We start from the raw sequence: 14,300 nt of genomic DNA, 5'->3' as shown, positions 1-14,300 counted from the left end.
TAAAACAACTCCTCTGGTTGGCTACAACTGTCTCATTGTTTTAAGCATCTGGAGGAAAAGCAGTTCCACAGGAAGATCTGCTCTCTCTTCTTGTGGTGCATGAGGGCTAGACACCCTAATATTACCTGTATTACTAGCTTACATTTGCATAGCGCTTTTTATATTTAACGCTCACCACATCCTCGCAGGGTAAGCGGGGCAGATGGAGAAATTTGCCCAAGAACCCAGAGCTTATCAGTGGTGGAAACGGGACCCAAGAACCCAGAGCTTATCAGTCGTGGAAACGGGACTGAGACTCTGGATATTCTGAGTCTCGGAAAGCAAACATTTCTCTAGCGGCGGAGCGCTATCTAATTTGGCTCTCCACCCCTCCCCCACTAAGGAGAAGCTACAGCCACCCCCCCGAAAACTCTGCCTAGCAGAGGCTTGGCACACGGGGAACTTAACTCTGTCAAGTGGACGCTGTCCCTCCGACAAATTGTCCTTGGCAACATCGCCACTTACCAGCTGGGGTCATTTCTCCCCCGGTGGCAGGGGGACACCTACTGCCACTGACCAAGGGGGCCCTGGGAGCTGTAGGATCGCCGGCTTCGCGGCCTGTGAGAGTTGCTGTCGGTCGGTCGCGACGCTGTCGGTTTTCACCCTCACTGGGTGTCCTGCGGGGGGAGGGGGAGCAGGCCCTCCCCAACACCTGGGCCCTCAATGGCGGGGCGCGCCCTCGGCGAGGTGAAGCGTGCCCCCACACCATCTTAAGAAGAGCAGAGGGCAGGCAGGGGCCGCGGGACCAGAGGACTGCCCTGGGAGACTCCGGGGACGTGACAGGAACGCCTCCTCCGCTTAGCCCAGAGGTCAGTCCTCCAGTATCCCAGAGTGCCCCGGATCCCGGAAGTGCCCTGCTTTCCGGAAGTGCCCGGCAGGGTGAGGGAAAGGTTTGCCTGAGCGCTGCAAAGAGGGGGCTGTGGTTCTGCAGCTTGGGTGGCGGCTGGAGGTGAGACTCGGGGTTGAGGTGAGCGGCGGGATGATGGAGGAGGAGGAACTGGAGTTCGTGGAGGAGCTGGAAGCAGTGCTGCAGCTCACGCCTGACGTGCAGCTCGCCATCGAGCAGGTGAGCAGTCCGTCCCCAGACGAGGGAGGAGAGCGGAGGGTGGGGAAGTCTGGGGGCTGGATCCGAGGTGGGATGGGGAGGAAGGAGGTCTTTGGATGGAGGGGTGGGAGCTAGGCGCTGAAGGAAAGGGAAGGTTTGAGGGGAGGTGGTGATGGGAAGGGATTGCTGAATCCAATGGGAGGGAGAAAACCCTTTCTAGGCCTTGACTGTCTTTAGAGGGTGAGACGTCCTGATGGGTTTGGGCAAAGGAACTGTGCCTCCTGAAAGCATGTACCTGGAAGACGGGAGTTCGTGGATACCAACCTCAGGTTTGGGGGATTATTTACCAGGCTGGTGTGCCGCTGCTCCCGCTTCTCAGTCTAGCCCCTTGTGAGGGACTCGGAAATGAGAAGGCGAACAACCGAAATACCTGAAGCGGGTCACAGAGTAGAGGGAACCATACTTAAATAGTTGAGAATTTCTGCTGTTGATTAATTTGGATTAGGTTGGTTGAAGAATATTCCCAGAAGGTTTTCCTTCCCTTCAGGGACTCTTTGGTTGACTAAATTTTCTTCTCAAGTTTATTGAGTTTTTAAGAGTAATTGTATTGGAAATAGTGACCTGGACCTTTGTGCAAGATATTGCTCCTGATAAAGAGAGAGGATCTCCCTTAAAGGAATTGATGTAGGGGATAAGACTTAAGAAAAGGAGGGTTATGCCATCTTTAATGATCACTGGAAAGTTTTTTGAAATAAAGCATTACTACTCCCATTGCTAATAGTTTTTGGGGTTTTTTTGGCGTTAATACTTCTTATAGGTCTGCCACTGTACTAACCTATTTGTATTTTCCCATTTATAGATTTTTGGATGTGTGTTTTTCTACCAGTCGTTGGTTTACCTATACAAAGGATACTTGGCACATCCTAAGAATGCCAGACCACTGGGCAAAGGTTTTGTTGTTCAGGCCACAGCTCCCCACCCACCTCCACCTGACAGAAAAAGACATAAGTTTCATTTTCTCCTTGGACCTAGTGGTCCCTAATAGAAGAAACAAACAATGCAGTCAGTTGCAGTTTGGCAAGGATTTTAGAAGAGTGCATTTTTGCTCTTAATAAGACTGAGTTCTGCCATAGGTTTATCTAATAAGCAGCCATCAGAAAAGAATTGGCTTCTCAGAATAACTGTCTTGAGCTAGTGCGATCCAGTACCCAGGAGATCAATCTCTAGACTGCCTTTATAATCTGCCTTGTTACATTGTTCAACTTGTAGCTTTTGAAGGGAGTTACTTTTCAGAGGCAGTATTCTTTCTTCTGTTGAAGAGATGGACCTTTCCTGAATGCAAGCTCCATTTCCTGACAGTCTGGAGCATAAAAATTGCCTCGATGCAGAGTGAATTCCAATACTGAGCCATCACATAGACATAGCACCTAAGTCTTTTATCAAGGCTTGCTTAATACAGTCATGTCATCAGCTGGTTTAATCTGAGAGTGGACAGCGCCCACTTGTTTTTCCTTGTCCTGGGATCTTGTGGATATCTGTGTTGCCACTGTTGCACATTCTGTTCATTGTACTAAGATGTTAAAATTACAGATGTTAGTGAAAATCAGAGATTTACTTCAACAGATATTTTCCCAAGCAGCTGTTATAATTGTTAAGCCTTATAAAATGAAAATGTTGTTGTTAAGCCTTTTAAAATGAAAAAGGGTATATTTTTTGCTTTTCAAGGATTTACCATCTAGTAGGAAGGAAAGAATACATGAAACAAGACAGAAAGGTGACAGCTATTTTTTTTAACCCCCTGTCATTATATAGGTGTTTCCAAGCCAGGACCCTCTGGATCGAGCAGATTTCAATGCGGTGGAGTATATCAATACCCTGTTCCCAACTGAGCAAGTAAGTACAGGGTTTCCTTCATATCAGTGGCTTCTGGCTCTTCCCAAGTGCTATGATTGCTGTGACTGCTACGTAATCTAAAGAGGCTTGATAAACAAATGAGAGTAAAATTCAAATCAAACCCCATTGCAACCGATTTGGGTTTGGGGAGACTAGCTTATACCAAATACTGTCGTGTGGGAGTGGAATTCTTTGTATTGTGAGCATATTATTAAAAATTGTCATGGGGTGCCAGGGTGGCTCAGTCCCTTAAGCGTCTGACTCTTGATCTCAGCTCAGGTCTTGATCTCAGGGTCATGAGTTCAAGCCCTGCATTAGGCTCTGCACTGGGCATAAAGCCCACTTTAAAAAAAGAAGAAGGAATCCCCCCACATTTTCTGTACTAATTGGGAAGTAGAAAGGATTTTTTTGTTTTTTATTTATTTTTGAGAGAGAGAGAGAGAGACAGCACGAGCAGGGGAGGGTCAGAGAGAGAGAGAGAGGGAAACACAGGATCTGAAGACAGGTTCCGGGCTCTGAGCTGTCAGCACAGAGCCTGATGCGGGGCTCAAACCCACGAACCGTGAGATCATGACCTGAGCCAAAGCTGGATGCTTCACCGACTGAGCCACCCAGGCACCCCAAGGATTTTTAAACCTAATCGGAAAGAACTGGGAGTGAGGTGGACAGGATAACCCTGGAGTCATAAAGCTACTCTCCCAATTTTGAGATGCAAATTTTCAGACCTTGTTTTTTATTTTGTTGTGTTGGGTGGTTTGCCTATACAGATGGGTTTTCCTTACAGAATTGGTTTTTGGGTGTTTCGATGAGAAGTAGAGAATTAGAAGCATCAGAGTTGGGAGAAGGTCAGCTAGAGTTCTGCTTGCGGATTCATTTATGAATTCAACAAATGTTCAGTGGGCACCTGACAGGTATTGGTCACCGTGCTAGGCGCTGGGGGCACAAAGGTGAATGACACCCACTCCATGCCCTTGACGTGTACATGATGGAGGTCAAGGGGAGACACCGGTGAATGCTGTGAGGGAAGTATGTAATGGTTTCATGAGGAACAAGAGTTAGGTTCTTCCTAAGAAAATTGTAACCTCAGGGAGGAGGCAGCCCTTCTGCCAAATCTTAAAGGAGTCGTTCCTTCATTTAGTTACACGCATTTATTAAGTGTCTACTAAATGCCAGGCACTGTTTGAAAACTGGGGAGAAATGGTGTGACAGGCAAGTTCCTGGTCTTGAGGAGTCTAGTGTGAGGAAGAAAACAATAAACAAACAACAAATAAACATACAGGAAATTATCAAATGTCGTTGATACCAAGGTAAACAGCAGGTGCAGTGGTAGAACATGACAGCGGGGGCAGGGGGCTCCTTTCAGTACGTGGTCGGAGAAGGTCTGTGTGAGCCACTAAGACTTGATACCGTGGGGCAGCCATGCCTGCGGCAGTCTGGGAGAACACTGTTTTAGGCAGTCAGCCAAAGGGTAAATCTAGGATGACAGGGAAAGAAGGTCATGCTAAGCCCAGGACAGAGGCTCGGAGACAAGGAACACAGAGTGTGCACGGGGAGCAGAGCCTCCTAGGAGATCAGGCTGCGGGGTTGGCAGAGCGCGGGTCCTGAAGGGACCGTGTTCTCTAGGCTTGCAGGCTCCAGTTTGGGGAGACCACATGCCTCTCGGTGAAATATTTTCCACACAACTCATTTTTACTGGGCTGAATGTTAAGCTTGTATACCCTCAAACTATTATGTACGGATCGCAGTACCAGTGTTAAATATGTCAGGTTTTAGTGGTGTTTGTTTTATAAATAATTTGAAATAGAGGTTTTTGTCATGTACAGTCAGTAAAGTATACTGTACCCAACCCCCCGCCCCCAAAGAGTGATTTTAATGCTTTCTTGTCACACTCTAATGGGCATTATTGCAAACGCCTTGGGGATGCACACGCCCTGTGCTGGAGATGGTGACTCTGGGCAGTAGGTGTTCACTTACGGACTTTTAAAACCCGGGGGGGCTCCATCAGTTAAGCATCTGACTCTTGATTTCAGCTCAGGTCATGATCTCACGGTTTTTGAAATCAAGCCCCATGTGGGGCTCTGTACTGACGGAGTGGAGCCTGCTTGGGATTCTCACTCTTTTCTTCTCTCTCTCTGCCTCTCCCCTGCATACAACCTTCTCTTTTTCAAATAAATTAACTTAAAAAAAAAAAAAGGACTCTTGGTAGGGTACTGACTGGATCAGATTCACATTGGAAATATTCCATCTGGCAGTAGAGCGGTGGGTGCACTGGGGGGGTGGCAGAGCTGGAGGCACGAAGAGCAGGCAGCAGGTCCCCTGCAGGGATGGTAAGAGCCTGAGCAAAGACCCGGATGTAGAGAGCAAGTCCAGAGAGCCATTTAGGAGGCTGAGGTCAGACTTCAGTAGTTGAAAGGGTGTGGAACTCTGTCATCTACCAGACAAAACACTCTTCCTCTGCCCAGTTCTCTAAGAAATCTGCGCCTAGAGGGGGAACAAGACAGATGGGGTCCTTACCAACGCAAGCTTCCGGTCTGCCTTTACAGGGGATAATTACACCGGTACCAGGTTCTCGGTGGATTAGCCTGGCTCCACAGCAGCCTGGTTCTAGAAGTGGGGTTTGCTGCTTGCTTTCTGGAGAGCCAGGAGTTCTGCTACAGCTCTGATAATAGTTAACATTTGCTGAAGGCGTGACACCGTTCTGAACGTTTGACAGTGATCTGTTTACCACTTTAACATGCTTGTTTCGGGGGGTGCCTGGGTGGCTCAGTTGGTTAAGTGTCCGACTTCGGCTCAGGTCATGATCTCATGGCTCACAAGTTGAAGCCCTGCATCGGGCTCTGGACTGACGGCTCAGAGCCTGGAGCCTCCTTCCTATTCTGTGTCTCCCCTTCTGTCTCTGCCCTTCTCCCACTCATGATCTCTCTCTCAAAAATAAATAAAACACAAAAACAATTAACATACTTGGTTCTTGATGAGAATAAGGAAGCACAGAGGGACAGGCTCAGCTTTCACATGAGCGCAGTGCCGTGAAGGAAGGGCACCGAGTACTGTGGGAACGAGCACGCGTGGCCTTGCGTCATCTGAGGGACCCGAAGGACGCCCCTGAAGACATGGCAGTTCAGCTGCACATTATATGCCACGTGAAGGATTTTTTTAAATTAAAAATTTGTTTTTCATGTTATTTATTTTTGAAAGAAAGAGACAGGTGCACAAGCTTGAGGCAGGCCCCAGGCCCCCAGCTGTCAGTCCAGAGCCTGAAGTAGGGCTTGAACCCATGAATCACAAGATCATGATCTGAGCCAAAGTTGGACACTTAACCAACTGAGCCACCCAGACACCCTCAAATGAAGGTTTTTGAGGTTTGCTCTCTAGCCTGGTAGATGTAGTGGGTCAACACCAGATACCTGTAAGCTAATTTGGGAGTAAGGAGGAAGAGCAGGCTTTAGTGGTAAACAGAGTAGGAGGCCTGTAAGGGTCACCTAAGTTTTGAACATTTTCAGACCATCCAGGTGGAAGTTTGGACTTGGATATTTGAGTCTGGAGCTCATAATCCTCATAATTGTTAATATTTTGGCATATATTCTTCCAAGTTTTTCTTTTATTTTTTAATTTAATTAATTAAATAATTAATTATTTTAATGTTTGTTTTTGAGAGAGACAGAGACAGAGGATGAGTGGGGCAGGCACAGAGAGAGAGGGAGACACAGAATTCGAATCAGGCTCCAGGCTCCAAGCTGTCAGCACAGAGCCTGACACGGGGCTCAAACCCACAAACCATGAGATCATGACCTTAGCTGAAGTCAGATGTTTAACTGAGTGGCTCAGTCGGTTTTTTAATTTATTTATTTTATTTTATTTATTTATTTTTAATTTCTCCATCTTTTATTTATTTATTTTTAAATAGTTTATTACCAAGTTGGTTTCCATATAATACCTAGTGCTCTTCCCCACAAGTGCCCCTCTCCATGACCATCACCCTCCTTCCTCTTCCCCCCTCCCTCTTCAGCCTTCAGTTTGTTCTCAGATTTCAAAAGTCTCTTACGATTTGCCTCACTCCTTGTCCCCAACTCTTTCCCCGCCCTTTCCCATTCCCATGGTCCCCTGTTAGTTTTCTCCTGTCAGACCTGTGAGTGCAAACATATGGTATCTGTCCTTCTCTGCCTGACTTATTTCGCTTAGCATGACACTCTCGAGATCCATCCACGTTGCTACAAATGGCCAGATTTCATTCTTTCTCATTGCCATGTAGTACTCCATTGTATAGATAAACCACATCTTCTTGATCCATTCATCAGTTAATGGACATTTAGGCTCTTTCCATGATTTGGCTATTGTAGAAAGTGCCGCTATGAACATTGGGGTACATGCAGGCACCCTCTTTTAATTTTAATTTTTTGAGGGAGAGCATGTGCATCAGCCAGGGAAGGGGCAGAAGGGGAAGAGAGAGAGAGAGAATCCTAAGCAGGTTCCACACTCAGTGCAGAGCTCAATGCGGGGCTCAGTCCCATGACCCTGGGATCATGACCTGATCTGAAATGAAGAGTTGGACATTAACCAATTGAGCCACCTAGGCTCCCTCTTCCACACTTTTTCTGATGGACATATTCAAGGGTGCTTGGGTGGCTCAGTCGGTTAAGCATCCAACTTTGGCTCAGGTCATGATCTTGCAGTCAGTGAGCTTGAGCCCCCAACTGGGCTCTGTGCTGACAGCTTGGAGCCTGGAGCCTGCTTCAGATTCTGTCTCCCTCTCTCTCTGCTCCTCTCCTACTTTCACTCTCTCTAAAAATAAATAAACATTAAAAATAATCTCTCATGGACATACTCATTTTAAATACAGTTGGAAAAAAATGGTATGATTCTGTGTGATTGTCTTTTTTGAAGTTTCACAGATAGCCTTTAGAGCTCATTGTTTTCTGTGAAAGAGGAATTCTAGGAATTAGCTGGAGTTAGAAATTTGGGAACAACTGGTATAAAGACAGCAGTTTTAGCTGTGAAAATATCATTTGCCCCCCTGTATCAAGAATGCTGACTGATCAAAGCAATAGTAACTGTTAGATTTGGAAATTATATAGGAAACCACATATCTTCCTGATATGTTTTTGTATGTATTTTATTTTAAACTACTGAAGGTAACAACTAGCCATTTGTCATTCCACAGGTATAGTTATATGTCTTGTCTAATCGTGCCTCCCTGTACATGATAACGTGTAGCGAAGTTTCTCAGCAAACTAAGGAAATTTATGACACAAGGTTGCCTCTATTTCCCCAATCCCAGATTTACACTTAGCAGTTCATTTTCCAGCCCAGATTCCATGGACCATAATCAAAAGGTAATAGAAAATAGTGGCCTGATTTATAATGTCTTTCACCTGTTGCTAGATCTTGGGCAAAACCCATCTATATACCTCATGGACCTGCAGCCAATACTTCTGAGTTGAGTTTAGCGTATTTTTTTTTTCCTGTTTTTTATTTATTTTTGAGAGACAGAGAGAGAGAGCATGAGCACAGAGCCCAACGCAGGGCTCGAACCCACGAACCGTGAGATCATGACCTGAGCCGAAGCCGGACGCTTAACCGACTGAGCCACCCAGGCGCCCCAAGTTTAGCGTATTTAAAGTAGATGTCAGTGTATCAAGAATGGGTTTCATGTCACTCTCAGGAGGAGGACGTGTATGCAGAGTGTGATGAGTAGGCGCGACCCCCGTGTCCATGGTTGCCTGGAGGTCTCTGCCTGGAAGCAGAATGTTTCTAGATACTTCTAACTCACTAGGTCTCTGAGCGAGGAACTCAGCTTTTGGGATTTAACGGGGTTTTTGGGGGTAGTTCTGGAGAGTAGCCAGGTTTGGTAACAATGATCTGGAAAACTTTTCTCGTTTCTAGTAGAAAACTTAAGATAATCATTTGTCCTGTTTTCATTAAAGGTTTGATGAGGGGAATCTAGATAAAATCTATAAAAATGAATGTAAAACTGATACAACTAAGAACTTGGGACAGAAGAGTCATGTGGAGCTGTTTCTTTCTTTGTTTTTTTAATGTTTTTATTTATTATTGAGACAGAATCAGAGCATGAGTGGGGGAGGGGCAGAGAGAGAGGGAGACACAGAATCGGAAGCAGGCTCCAGGCTCCGAGCTGTCAGCACAGAGCCCGATGCAGGGCCTGAACCCACGAGCCATGAGATCATGACCTGAGCTGAAGTCGGACGCTCAACCGACGGAGCCACCCGGGCGCCCCACGTGGGACTGTTTCTGAAGATTTTTTTCTAAAGAGTTTTTGACGATCCCTCCGTGCTCTGGGTCCGTGTGGTTAAGTGGAAACAGTAAGATGCCAAATTGTCTGTCACCCCAGTTTAATTTTGTTAAGCCACAGATTTGCTTAGAAAAGACAGTAGAAATACGCCCCAATGCTTGTGGTGATTATTTTCTGATGGAGGTGCAGTGGGGGGTTCTGTATTTTCTGTAGTCAGCAAGAATTGCTATTAGAATCAGGAAGTACTTTTCAATAAGTGATAAAACTGTACAATCACCTTATTACTAAACTAGACGGGTGATTCTCAAAGAGGAGTTGTATCACCTCCACCCACCGTCACCAATCTGGATCTTTGGGGCATTTCCCCAACTCCAGGGGAGTCCTTCAACCCCGGAGAGGATTACTGACCTAGCAAGGAGTATGCCACATCCCTCGGATGTGTGGGATGCATAAAGTTAGGTCGGGGATCTGACTTTAGAGGTAGCATCGTCGGAGCCCCTGTGTGGCCCAACTGGCTAAGTGGCCCGACTCTCGATTTCTGCTCAAGTCATGACCTCACAGTTTGTGGGTTTGAGCCCCAGGTTCGGCTAGAGTTCTGTCTCTCTCTCTCAAAGTAAATAAACATTAAAAAAAGAAAAGAAAAAAAAAAGAGGTAGCGTGGTAAGAGTAAGAAAGAGCAGAAAGCCACGAGTCAAGTTTGACCCCAGCCAAGTCCAGCCGTGCTGAATGTTATATACATGGCCTTGGACAAAGCATCCATCCTTTCAGAGCCTATTCTTCCCACCCGCCCCACCCCCACTGAAGGGGAACATATGCCGGGTGTGGTTGAGAGGATTAAAGGAAATCATTTCTGCAGACCATCTAGAAGAGTGTGCATAGCGGGTCTGTGTTAAATGTTAGCTCCCTTTCCCTTTTGCTTCCCTAAAAGAAAATCTGAAAGATAAAGGGAGGTGGTCACCAGTCTGTCTAGCTAGCATGTGGTCACGTATGATATTATTTTATTTTTTAACATTAAAATTTTTTTAAATATAATTTATTGTCAAATTGGCTAACATACAGTGTGTAAAATGTGCTCTTAATTTTTAGGGCAGATTCCTGTGGTTCATCACTTAAAGACAACACCTAGTGCTTTTCCCAACAAGTCCTCCATGCCTATCACCCATTTCCTCTCCCCCACCCCCTTCCATCCACAGTTTGTTCTCTGTATTTAAACGTCTCTATGGTTTGTCTCCCTCTCTATAACTATTTTTTTTCTTTCCCTACCCCATGGTCTTCTGTTGTTTCTCAAGATCCACTTATGAGTAAACACATGATACATGTCCTTCTCTGACTGACTTATTTCAGTTTGCATAATACCTTTCAGTTCCATCCACGTTGCTGCAAATGGCAAGATTTCATTCTTTATCATTACCAAGTAGTAATCCATTGTGTATATATACACCGCATCTTTATCCATTCATCAGTTGATGGGACATTTGGGCTCTTTCCATAACTTGGCTATTGTTGAAAGTGCCGCTATGAACATATGCCCCTATGAATCAGCACTCTTGTATCCTTTGGATAAATTCCTAGTAAAGCTGTTGTCAGGTCCTGGGGTAGCTTTATTTTTTAATTTTTTGTGGAGCCTCCACACTGGTTTCTGGAGCGGCTGCCGCAGTTTGCATTCCCAGCAGCAGTGCAGGGGCTCCCGTCTCTCCACATCCTCGCCAGCCTCTGTTGTTTCCTGAGTTGTTCGTTTTAGCCACTCAGACTGGTGTGAGGTGGTAGCTCAGTGTGGTTTTGATTTGTATTTTCCTGATGATGAATGAAGCTGAGCATCTTTTCAAGCATGATAATTTTAGAACATTTCTTTGTGGCCTTTTAATAGTTGCATTTTAGTGTTTTCCTTTTATTAACCCCTTATCATCAACGATATCTGTCGTTTCGGAGCCTCCCTGCCCAGCATCTTCAGTGGGTAAAAGTCTGGTGTGTCAGTGTGGCTTGGTTTACGAGAACTTTTCCGCTGTGGCCATGTAGGCCGCTCCCAGGTTATTGCTCTTTTAAGTGGAGTTGAACATCTGAAGGCATAAATATTTTGAATTATTCTTCTTAGAAGAATTGTGGTGACTTAAGCGAGACCTTCATGTTTAAGGATTACATTTAAGAATCGGTTAGTGAACTGCTTGTGTCAGTATTTACTGTTGTGGACTGGCCTCCAGGTTATGCTGTTAAGTGAAAAATGCACGATGCAGGACAGTGTGCATTATATGAAGAAGGGGACCTAAGTTACGGACATGCTTTAAATTTAAATACGTGGATTGTGTCTGGGACAGTACACTAAGAGACCAGCTCAGAGCCATCGCCTCTCCAGAGGAGACCGGGGGCGGGTGGCAGGACGGGGAGAGGAAGCCTTGCTTTTCACTAATTTATCCTCTTGGACTATTTGACTTTTTGGTTATGTACATGTTTTACCAGTTTCTTTTTGGTTTTTATTTTACTAATTTCAAATAAATTATAGTTTTTAAATTTGGTATAGTTATCCATTAGTACAATGAATTCATGGCTACCTTTCACCCAGATTCTTCAGATGTTAACATTTAAAATTTTATTTAAAAATTATTTTTAATGTTTTATTATTTATTTTTGAGACAGAGAGTGTCGGGGGGGAGTGGCAAAGAGAGAAGGAGGCACAGAACCTGAACAAGCTCCAGGCTCTGAGCTGTCAGCACAGCGCCTGACGCGGGACTCGACCCCACAAATCATGAGATCATGACCTGAGCCAAAGTCAGATGCTCAACCAACTGAGCTACCCAGGTGCCCCAGATGTTAACATTTTTTAAATAGTTTTTTAATGCCCCCCCAATTTTTTTTTAAGGAACAGGTTTTGTCCAGTTTACAGATGAGGAAGTGTACACTCAGAGAGGCTAAACAGAGTGCCCCTATACATGGAGCACGTTTGTAGTGCAGCGTTGTGCCAGATGTAGGTCCTCCAGCAAACCGCTCCAGTTATCACACTGGTGATTTATTTATACCCAATCCAGTTTCACAGTAACTTCACAGCAGATTCCTCAAATTCCTCAGTTAGAATAGTTACTAAAGTAACTTCTCTTTCCTGACATTCATCTTTACCTTAGTCTGGATTTCTGAAAATTCTGAGTAACCAGTAGCTTTGTCAGAACAGTAGTCAAAGATGTAAATGGCCTGGTCTGACATCTCTCTTGTGACCTGGTTCTTTTATCAGGCCTGCTCTTGGCAGGCTCCTGGCCTCCTCCTGCCACCAGAGGTTGCCGGTAACAATATAAGCACAGTCCCTGCATCACCCTTGCTTCCTTCTGAGGTACAGTATCTGTTGAGGGAAAAGGAAAGAGGACTTACAAAAATTATCTTTTGGGGGCGCCTGGGTGGCTCAGTCCGTTAAACCTCCGACTTCGGCTCAGGTCAGATCTCACATTCGTGGGTATGAGTCCCACATCAGGCTCTGTGCTGCCAGCTAGCTCAGAGCCTGGAGCCTGCTTCCGGTTCTGTGTCTCCTTCTCTGTCTGCCCACCCTCCTCATGCTCTCTCTCTCTGTATCAAAAATAAATAAAACATTAAAAAAAATTTTTTTTAATTTATCTTTTGAAAACTTGAGTTAAATTGGTGCTATAAAATTGTACAATCATTTTTCCACTAGGGGGCACCATTTCCTCACATTTTTCTACTGGCTAAGGTTGGAAATAGTCCATTTGTTTGTCATGGCCTTAAGAAAATCGAAATAACTTTATTATAATTATAACAGCAATGTACAGCCAATATAGGGTGGTTAGAAAATACTTATAGGCAAAAAGAAAAAATGATAATCCCTTCTTAGATTAAAACTACTGCTACTGATTTCATAGACTACAGCTACCAATGTAGATTCCAAAGCTACCAGTGTTTATCCTTCCAGACATTTTTTTCTAATGGATCTACAGACTTAGAAAATATAGATTTATTTATTTACCAGAATATAACATGCTGTAGAGGAGCACTCAAGTCTTAAGTGTACAGTTTGATGAATTTTCACAAAATGAAGACAGCCATATAACCACCATTTAGAGAAATAAGACATTCATGCACCATCTTTAGATGGACCCTTCTTGTCTCCTCGCAGTAACTACCTTCTCCCAACAGAGCCACCGTCCTGGCTCCTGACACGAGGGAATAGCCTCACTCATTTTTGGACTATGTACACAGAGTCATATAATATATGCTCTGTGTCTGCCTTTTTTGGTGCAACATTATGTTAGTAAGATTCATCCCTGTTGTGTGTTGTAATCTTACGTTTTAGTTGGTGTATTTTGTTGTATGAACTTGCCACAATCCTATATATCAGGGTCAGCAAACTTTCTATAAAGGGCTGGATAGGAAATATTTTGGGCATTGTGGACCATTCTGTCTCTGTTGCAACTATTCACCTCTGTGTTTGTAGCGCAAAAGTAGCTGTGGATAATATGTAAATGAATGGACATGACTGTGTTCCAATTAAACCTTATTTGCAAAAAATAGATACCAAGCTGGAATTTGCAATAGTTGCAACAACTGCTATACTTTTTTTTTAAGTTTATTTGTTTATTTTGAGAGAGAGAGTGCAAGTGGGGGAGAGGGAGAGAGAAAATCACAAGCAGGCTCTGTGCTGTCAGCATGGAGCCAGACACGGGGCTCGATCCCACGAATGGCAAGATCATGACCTGAGCCAAAATCAAGAGTCAGATGCTCAATCGACTCGATTGAATAGGCGCACCTACTTTTTCTTTTTAAGTTAAAATTGGATCACACTATATGATTAGATTTTTTGAGGTGTCATAAATAGCCTTGATAGCTCAGTATTTCCCTGTAAAGGAAACATTCTAGAAAGCAAAGTAATTGTTGGCACTGTCCTTCTTTTTGTAGTCTCTGGCAAACATTGATGAAGTTGTGAACAAAATTAGACTGAAAATAAGGTAAGTAACACATATGATTGTTAATAATTGAAGAGAAGTATGCTGATGATTTTAGTTAATCCTACTCTAGATCACACTTATCTGTTAGAACGCTGAAATCTCAAGTTGGCTGTTGATGACAGCTTAAAAAAAAATA

At 44.5% G+C, this 14,300-nt stretch overlaps 1 protein-coding gene across 3 annotated transcripts in view; it reads left to right on the top strand.

Annotated features, from left to right (window-relative positions):
• Positions 1-912: 912 nt before the first annotated feature.
• VPS53 (VPS53 subunit of GARP complex) overlaps positions 913-14,300 on the top strand; it is a 131,850-nt gene continuing 118,462 nt past the window's right edge. For 2 of the 3 annotated variants that reach the window (XM_029927568.1, XM_029927566.1), the window contains exons 1-3: positions 913-1,105; positions 2,897-2,977; positions 14,115-14,164. In XM_029927568.1, the coding sequence (XP_029783428.1) occupies positions 1,019-1,105; positions 2,897-2,977; positions 14,115-14,164 (218 nt within the window). In that variant the 5' untranslated portion in view covers positions 913-1,018. The remainder of the gene's footprint in view (positions 1,106-2,896; positions 2,978-14,114; positions 14,165-14,300) is intronic. The other variant, XM_029927567.1, reaches the window with a different exon arrangement.

Source organism: Suricata suricatta, chromosome 17, assembly GCF_006229205.1.
Source record: "Suricata suricatta isolate VVHF042 chromosome 17, meerkat_22Aug2017_6uvM2_HiC, whole genome shotgun sequence".
NCBI lineage: Eukaryota > Metazoa > Chordata > Mammalia > Carnivora > Herpestidae > Suricata > Suricata suricatta.
The sequence above is the reverse complement of the archived record's forward strand: the minus strand, read 5'-3'. Positions and strand labels throughout refer to the sequence as shown.